The 8,924-nt window shown below is 34.2% G+C and overlaps 1 protein-coding gene across 9 annotated transcripts; it reads right to left on the reverse strand.

The window, feature by feature from the left end:
* Nucleotides 1–3,948: 3,948 nt before the first annotated feature.
* On the reverse strand, nucleotides 3,949–6,642 carry LOC139897827 (uncharacterized). Of its 9 annotated transcripts, none has more exons than XM_071880530.1 (8): nucleotides 6,490–6,642; nucleotides 6,043–6,395; nucleotides 5,914–5,961; nucleotides 5,735–5,830; nucleotides 4,889–5,352; nucleotides 4,713–4,796; nucleotides 4,214–4,602; nucleotides 3,949–4,134 (listed from the first exon to the last, which is right to left on the reverse strand). In XM_071880530.1, exons 5-7 carry the CDS (start codon nucleotides 5,136–5,138, stop codon nucleotides 4,478–4,480), a joined length of 459 nt encoding a protein of 152 aa, XP_071736631.1. In that variant the 5' UTR covers nucleotides 5,139–5,352; nucleotides 5,735–5,830; nucleotides 5,914–5,961; nucleotides 6,043–6,395; nucleotides 6,490–6,642; the 3' UTR covers nucleotides 3,949–4,134; nucleotides 4,214–4,477. The 9 variants fall into 9 exon arrangements, with proteins under 9 accessions (XP_071736631.1, XP_071736632.1, XP_071736637.1 ...); XM_071880531.1 differs by having other exon boundaries at nucleotides 6,043–6,127; nucleotides 6,396–6,642; XM_071880536.1 differs by having other exon boundaries at nucleotides 4,889–5,071; nucleotides 5,292–5,352; nucleotides 6,043–6,642.
* Between the last annotated feature and the right edge of the window lie 2,282 nt (nucleotides 6,643–8,924).

Consider the following 8,924-nt stretch of genomic DNA (forward strand, 5'->3'; position numbering starts at 1 on the left):
GCACAAAATAGAAGTAAAATAGCTTAAATAACATTAAAAAAATCTCCTTTCTATAGATCTCTCTATTAAATCTCTATTGTACAGATCTCTTTATGAAAGTAAAATAGCATTTGCTCAGGTTTTCTAGTAGCCATACCAACTGCTCAAATCCACGTAACATAATCCTTTTCAAAACAACATTAAACATCGTTAAGTAAAGCATTCAAGATCATGAAGTTTGTGTATAAATTTAAATTAGGTCATACCTCAACCACGACCTCAACCACGAATGTGTGGAGTAACCATCATTTCGACTTTCTAGTGATCATACCTTTATCTGCAAGATTTTGTGTATCTTTCATAATATTTTTAATACATAAACTGCTATAAAAAATGCTAGTTCACTAATAAAGATGTTAAAATCATCTTTGAATGAAAATAAACAGCTCGATCTTTTTGTTTATTTAGCTTCAAGTGTGAGTGATATTAAGAATTCAAACAGCAGCTGAAGCAAAAGTGACATCATGCAGCTTTTGATCTTATAGTAATCCAAAACATATACTCTAATTAATTTCCACTACCATTATTGATCATGTCAGGGCAAATAATTGTTATCTACTGTAGTATTTAAGGTTCTACAACACAGCCATGTTCGCTATATCAAATCTTCCAGCTGTTGTTTTGGCATCATCTATAGAGTGCAACACATAAGAACTAACTCAATAAGTCACTTGAATAATAAACAGATTATGTATTTTACAAATCATGCTCATTTATTTAAAATGGTCAAATTAAAAATTAAAAAAAATGCTAGAATTAAGAACGTAAATATCAATCAATGGTCTACCTGATGGTTAAAGGAAAATGAAATTCCAACTCTTTTGAAACCATCTGCAATTCTTTTACTCGAGTAATGGTTTTCTAAATAAGCACATTCATTTGACAATGCTAGAAGTCTTCTACATAACATACCTCAAACATTCTCATCGACATTACATCGAACACATTGAGTGCGTCCAACACATCGAACACATTGCTATCTTTTGTTGCACAGCTGTCGGTGACCGGTAAACAAACGATAGTAAGGACAAAAAACGAAGTACGAACCGATTAGTTACCATAAAATTGAAGAAGGATTATCCACAGCAAAAACCTGAAACCACAACACATAAACACAAAAAACACTCCAAATAGATAAATAGTAGTCAATTTTTTTAAGAACAATTTGAGTCAGGTACATATTCAGTTATCCCTAATTGTTTGTACAAATAGTATAGTAAATTTATGCAGTGAAATAGACCTCGGAACGTTATCGTTGGACGACGGAACAGAACCGGAAACGGCTGCAGCGTCTTCTGAGGAAGTAGCTGATATCATACAGACATAAAAAAGTATAAAATACATTACATTTGTCACAATATAATTCAGATTAGACAGAAAAGGAAAAAAAAGTTAAAAAGTTAACTATGCTTAATGTTTCATGTTATTGTAAAGTTCATAGCTTTTTATGTCATCAATAAAAAAATAAATTACACAACAATCAAGTTAAAAAGGCCGCATAAATAATGTAAAACATGGAGTTAATTTTAACCTAAGCTTACATTTATTTGAGGCGTTCAACACGCCAAACAGGCTCCCATCACCGTTTCTCTACTCTTCCACCATCCCCACTTCCGCCGATTTGGTGACCGCCGCTGTTGATAGATCGCGAAGACGGTGGTGACGGCGATGGCAGAACCACCGACCGAAGATGGAGATTGTGATGGCGGAAATAATCACTTTTGAGTTTATACACTGAATCAACGGCAAAAAATTACCATTAATTGTAACAAAAAAAAAATTACCTTCGCCAAACTTCTAAACAACCTTTTTTCCGAATTCTGCCTCTAGAGACAGATAACACAGCAGGGTAGGGGCTTAATTTTGAGCTAGAACAAACCCTCAAACAATAATATATGAACTAAAACGAACAAATATGATAACAATTTAAACCCTAACCTTCATATCGAGAGTCCCGATTCCAAATCGTTTCATTTCGTGCAAAAAAAAGAAACGAAACCCTAAAGCTCCATACGCATCGATCGCGTCAGATAACAAAAATTGTTGACGGGATGGACGGTAACCCTCCGAAAACCATCATTAAAAGTTTTTTAGAACGATGTAGAGGTTGAGAAATGGCAGTGTAAGAGAAACCAATTTGGAATGGAGATTGAGAAATGGCGTGGAGAAGAAATCAAGAAGGGGATGGAATGATCTGGAATAGATTATAAAAGATGAAAAGACCAAAATATCCTTGCTGTTATTGAATAGTAAATGGAATTTGCTCAATTGTAATATTACTAGTTTTCGAACCCTCGCTTCGCGGCGGGGGTTCGATTTTTAATATATTTTATTGTGTTTAGTTACGGAGCCTGCGAGTGAAAAATCAACATATATGAAAAGTACCCTAAATATTCAACGTTTTTTTAAAAGTGTCCGTTTTGCGTATAGTTAGTGACATTACAACAACAACAACAACAATACCCAATCCAACGAAAGTGGGGTATGGGGGAGGTGAGTGTAGACAATCATTCCTCGTACCCTAGATTAGAAGGAAGTCACTACTCCACCCGCGGGTATAGAACCCGCGCCTAGATAAGGTCGTCCCTCCCTCTACTCTAGCGCAAAAGAGATTGCTTCCTAAAGGACCTCCGGCCCGAAGAGCTCATAAGAACGAAATAGAGAGGGCAAATGATACGTACCTGTACGAGTAATGAGCGCCTAGCAAGAAGCAACCATACACAGTAACCATAAAAGGGACACATATAGCAGTAATGCACAACAGTAGGGCAAAGAGCATGAATAAAATAGTGCACATAACCATTTAATTTCAGGTAGACATACAGACAAACAAGATATATACATATACATATACATATACATATACGCACCCACACAGACACACACATCGATATATATATACCACACGAAAGCATGAAAAAAAAAAAAAAAAAAAAAAAAAAAAAAAACAAACAAACTCATGCTTAAACATAAATACATATAGATACATTCGTAGATATATATACCTAGGTACAGATACAAGACAGACAAACCTACATACACCAATACATGCACTTAGATACATAGATACATATATATATAGATACAAACATATACATCGGTACATATATATAGCCTAAAAACATATACATAGATACAAAGGCATATAAACCATGTAGAGGGGTATAAATAGTGTGGTTATTGAATATCTGGTTATAGTTATATATGTAGTTGTATAATAAAAGTAACTAACACAATGAAAAAAAAAAAAAAAAAAAAAAAAAAAAAAAAAAAAACCTACTCAATAATTCTAATTCTACTCCTCCACAGGCTCCTATCAGAAGATATATGTTCATAAAAGTATTTCGCGTTTAAGGATGGTGTCGGAAAAATTTAACTCGTTGCGAGCGAGAAGATATGACCTGTTGAATATTTGAGTGGAGTTTATTTAAGATATTTTATGAAAATTTTGATTTAACGCTTTAACCCCTGTGTTGGGGGCCGATTTTAATTTTTGAACAAAGTGGGGGGCTTTTGTGGTGTTACTTGAGAAAGAAGGGGGAAAAAAGGTGAAAAGACAAAAATATCCCTGAGACTATTCATAAGTTTTGTCTAGTAGTTAATATGGTAATATAGATATAGACAAGCGTTTGGTTAGCCGCGCTTCGCAGCGGCCGACCATTTAAATCTTTTATGCAATTACAGTTTACTAAGGCAGTAAGGCATTTGATGTACCTGGTAAACATTAGTAGTTTGGGAGTGTTATGATTTATAAAAGCATGTCAAGTAGCATGTGGTAGTTGCATGTTCCCAAATTATAAGTTACATATAGACATTTTACAAAAGTATTATACATTGTCTGCGAGCATATATCTTATTAGTAGGTAAAAATAAAAAGTTACTTTCTTTCCTAAAATAAGGATTCTCTTTTCAAATTGTCTTAACTTTAATAAACATCCCTTACATCTAAGTTATAACTAATTAAAACTTCTAATATAACTAAAACTACAACTACAATTACGTGGTTTTGAAGCTGCAACTCGTGTTTGGTTGGTATCCTGCCATCATCCTGAGTTGTGCAGGTTGTTGAACTGCTGCTGCCTATTGTTGTTTTTCCTGCAGGAAGTTATGTGCGTTAGTTTTTGTGGGCACTGTTTTGTTTTTTTTATTGGTGTTTGGGGATTCAGTGGGTTACCTTTTGTGTTGGTTTCGGTTGTTTTTGTGGCTGCAAACACATCGTCTGCCAGGAAGTTATGAGGTTTGCTTCTAACAGAAGAACCGTAATGGAATTGCAAAAATGTGAGTTGTTCCTTCAATGGTTTTCGGTAAAGGTGGTATTTCTCTGAGGTTCTCGTCCTAAATTCGTGTAATTTCATCTAACATGAACTGACTGCTATGATCACTGGTCTTGGCAACGACTGATATAGCTCCATGTCAAAACTTACAGCCAGAAATTAGCTTACGCGTAATATATTTTTCGTATATGTGAGCTAACGCGTTCCTCATACCAGAAATTAGCATCATAACTACTGCATCTATTATTAACAAAGTTCCCTAAATCCTGATAAAAGCTTGACACACCTGCTGATAAAAAAAAAGAACAATGCATCCTATAAAAAGACAATAAGATTAACTATAACAAAATAGATTAAAAACAAACGCCATCGGTTCAATAAACATATAACAAAGCATACCTTGGGAATTGAAAACTCCACAGTCGGTGCATAAGGGAGTATGGCATATCTGAGTGTTGACAGAAAATGGCTGTGGCGAAGACTCTTTATCAACGGGTTGTCACAAACAAATGCAAACGAACAAAATTAATGACACATGAACACAATGACATAAATAATGAATAAAATTAAGTTACCATTTTCAAGGAGATCGTTGGTTCGATTGAGCGACTTATCAGAAAAAAGCTCAATATAATGTACACCAGAAGTCGAAGCTTCATTTGTACCATCAACGAAGGATGGCTCATAAAAAATGACATTGGCAATACGATTACGATAAAGCGAGAAATCTTTAGCAGACATTTTTCTCGAATATACAACTGGCACATTTGCATTGGCGTTGCTATTATTAACAACTAAAACATTTCGTCGTTTTTTAGGTGGCATTATACTACTATGATATTAAAGACTCTAGATAAACTTATTTTAACCTAAACACTGATGGTAACTTATATCAATAACAATTATATTAAGTACAACAACATATAACCATGCACAGCTAAAAAAAGCAGGATAAAGAAAAAGGAAAAGCACACTTACATAACAATGTCATAAATCGAAATTGAGCCAATAAACCACGATAACAAAGGTCAAAGTACACCTGACAATAGAGACACACGAACGTTTGTTAGCAAAGCCAAAACCAAAACCTATGAAACATGAAAAATGTGCAGAGTAAGAAGACAAAAATAAAAGAGAGTTAAAGTTGAACAAAGTAAAAGTAAATAAGAAAAAAATATGTAACTGCCACAACAACAAAGAAGCAACAAATCACGAACATCATAAAGAAAGCATGAAAAATTGCATTTGGTTCTTAATGTTGTAAAGGAAAGGTGGTATTAATTGTGCATAATAGTTGTTGACTCGGATGGATTATATACACCATATTTTTTATGTATAAGGTAAGCAAAAGGATTGCACTTATGGTCATGAAAATGTGTAAATGGACATAACAAATAATAGAAAAACTTCAGTATTGATACCTTGCAGCAAAGAAATCGGATTGAGCGCCTTTCAAAAAAAGAAATCGAATTGAGCAACAACAATATTAAGAAACCTTGAGCTTCATTGTAAAATATCTAATAGAAGAAATTGATTTACATAAATAATCAAAGCATGTGATAAAGTAGCAGAATAGAGATGTGTGCCTCAAAAAACTTACTTCTGTACACAGCAAAATGAATCTCTACCGCAGGAGGCCATGAAGTACCTGTAAACAACCACCATGTATTAGTAATAAAGTTTCAGACAATAACTTTGAATGACAAAATAACTATGAAAAGAATAGAACCTATTGGCATTTGATCGAATACGTGATAGGCATTAACTTCAGTGATAGTTTAGCCAACAGCCGCCACTTCCTTCATCGACATTCTCTATATAAAAATTAGTAAGAATCATTCAAACCCTTTCAATCCTCCACAATCTCCGTTTAATCCAGGTAATTCCTCATGAATTCTCACATGAATCATTACAAAAGAGTTTCAAAGAAAATAATACTCATAGTAACATTGTACAAAAACCTGACGGATGTCAATTGTTTTCATCTCTTAGATATTTCTTTAAAATCCGGATTCATAATCTACAACTAAAAATTAATGAAACAAAAAAACACAATAGAAGAACCTTAGGAACTAACATTACCTGGAACATGAAATAGAGATAATAGATTAAAATTAATAGATCGAGAATAGGAGAAAGAAGATGATGAAAATGCCCTTGATGAGAAATAAAAGACCTGTGTAAATATGGAAGAACGTATGAAGAAGATGATAATGAGGGATTTGTGGCAAAAATGGCCAACGAAAACCCAGGAGAAGAAGAGGAGTCGGTGGTGGTTGGGATGTGGGCGAAGAAAGCGCGCGAGAGTTCATCAGAGGCGGTGGCGAGAATGGAGATGGAGGGAATGGAAAGTTAGGGATAAATATCTTTTAGCATGAAAGGACAAAAATACCCTTACTATTGATGAACAGTAAGAGACTTTTGCTCCATTGTAATATTAAACGAGGAAGTTGTCGTGTGAACGGAGATGGTGAGCGGCTGTCATCGTGTTCATCTTTGCTTCTTCTACATGGTGTTTAAAGAAGGTTACTTCCAACCAAACCATATGAAAACTGAAAAATAAAACTATAGTTTGATGTACTTTGAACAAAAAAAATCAAATAATCATACATGTAATCGAGAGTAATTTATCTACTAATCCTAATCAAATAAAAGTTACAGGAGGTTCATTGGCAATTGGCATTGACGTATTCCTTTTTCTCCTGTCGGAAGGGGATCTTGTCGAAAGCAAGGAAAGTCTTTTGCCCATTCAACCATTGAAACATACAGTTCCTGTGCCAAGGGGGAAAAAAAAAATCATCAAACATTCATTAGAAGGTAAAAGTCATCTTACAAAACCAAATCCAATCAGTCAACCATCATCATAATAATAATACACCAATTATGATAAGATGCTACAATAATTAAGATAGACTTTAGAAATCAAAATGGAAACCTTACACAGAAAAAGGCTACAGACATATCAATATAAAGCATAACCACCACAATTAATAATCGATAAAACCATAAGCTTATAAATTTGGCCCTATTTTTGGGTATCAATTGTCTTAAATAAGTAAAGTATGTAACATAAACCCTAATAATGACATACCCGCGAAGATGAAGTCGGAAAAAAGACGGCGTTAGTTGCGCCGGAGACGGTGGTAAGGAATTTGTGGAAGTCGCTGTAGATATTAAGGAGAAGAACAGAAGAATCTGGAAGGTTAAGAATGGGAGGAAGAAAGAAATTGGTGAGGAAACAATGGAAGGTGCTTGAATACTGTAAGAATGGGAAGAGAAGAAAGTGGCAGAGGATTCTAGAAGAGAGAATGTATGGGAGTGAATGTTTGATTCAAACAGTTTCCAGAGACATGGTGGATATAGTAAGGGTGGTAAATGACAGAAATACCCTTTTTACTCTTGATGAATAGTAGAAGAATTTGCGCAAATGTAATGTAATATTATTAATGTAATAAATAATAAATAATAATAATAATAATAAATAATAAATAATAATATAATACATAATATAATATAATAATTAATAATAATAATAATAATATAGAGTTGCATTGTGCAAAAAAAAAAAAAAATAATAATAATAATAATAAAATGTAACTTAGTTACTTACGTTTTATATGGAAATGAAGTATATAAAAGCTAAGAATATATAATTACCTTTAATCACCAATATAATTACAAAAAATTATGTAGCCTGGTGGCTAAACAGGAGGAACCTTTTCTTGTGGTCTTGGGTTCGAAACCCATATCGTGAAATGCCAATATAAGTTTTTCTGCAATGCTCGTTTAGTTTAGCTCGCATAACTCGCTCGAATATTATATAAACGAATAATCGAGTCATATAAGCTCGATTACTCTCTCGATCATTTAACGAGTATTCGAGTCATATGTTCGAATACTCGTTCGACTATTAAACGAGTATTCGAGAGAGTCGAGTATTAATTTTATGTGCTCGGCTCGTGAAACTAATCGAACACTAATTTTTGTTCGAACTCGACTCGAGTTCGAACTCGACTCGAGTTCGAACTCGACTCGAGTTCGAACTCGAAAAAGCTCGAATTCGAAATAAACGAGCTCGAACCCGAATAGCTCGTTAAAAGCTCGATTCGTTAACAGCCTCAGGCCTATCAAGGACTTTGCTTCTAAAAATATTAGGTGAGTATTTTTATTTAAATAATAGTTTGATTATATTGGATGACAAATATTTGAAAATAAAACACTTTGATACGTTGTCTTGAATTAAAAAATGTTAATGTGTGTAAGGGCTCTTTTTTTTATTATCGCTCAGGACATTCTAAATTGTCGAACGGTCCTAATTGCAATGTCGTTTTAGATAGGAATAGGTTATAATGAGAATTTCACTTCTAGTTTCGCGTGATAGAATGATACTTTTAAATTGGGATTATCACCAAAAAACTCATTTTTTTTGAACTTGTTTGCGTGAGAGCCCATAAAAAAAAAGTTTGACAATTTGCCCTCGCAAGGAGCAAGAAGCCTCTTGCTCCCTTGCGCCTTGCGTCCTTGCAACCTTAGTCACACTTGAGAGCAAGGAGCAAGGAGCAAGGTGCCTCTTGCTCCCTTGCTCCCTTGCTCCCAGGTGGAAGCAAGGAC

The sequence above is a fragment of the Rutidosis leptorrhynchoides genome, chromosome 3 (assembly GCF_046630445.1).
Source record: "Rutidosis leptorrhynchoides isolate AG116_Rl617_1_P2 chromosome 3, CSIRO_AGI_Rlap_v1, whole genome shotgun sequence".
In the NCBI taxonomy this organism is placed as follows: domain Eukaryota; kingdom Viridiplantae; phylum Streptophyta; class Magnoliopsida; order Asterales; family Asteraceae; genus Rutidosis; species Rutidosis leptorrhynchoides.

Bases quoted from the DNA above. Each gene is read 5' to 3' on its own strand.
- LOC139897827 (XM_071880530.1), bottom strand. From the start codon at position 5,138: ATGCCACCTAAAAAACGACGAAATGTTTTAGTTGTTAATAATAGCAAC. The intron at 4,797-4,888 runs GTAACTTAATTT...CCGTTGATAAAG, and splicing joins CAACGATCTCCTTGAAAATG to AGTCTTCGCCACAGCCATTT. The intron at 4,603-4,712 runs GTATGCTTTGTT...TTTTTTTATCAG, and splicing joins TGGAGTTTTCAATTCCCAAG to CAGGTGTGTCAAGCTTTTAT.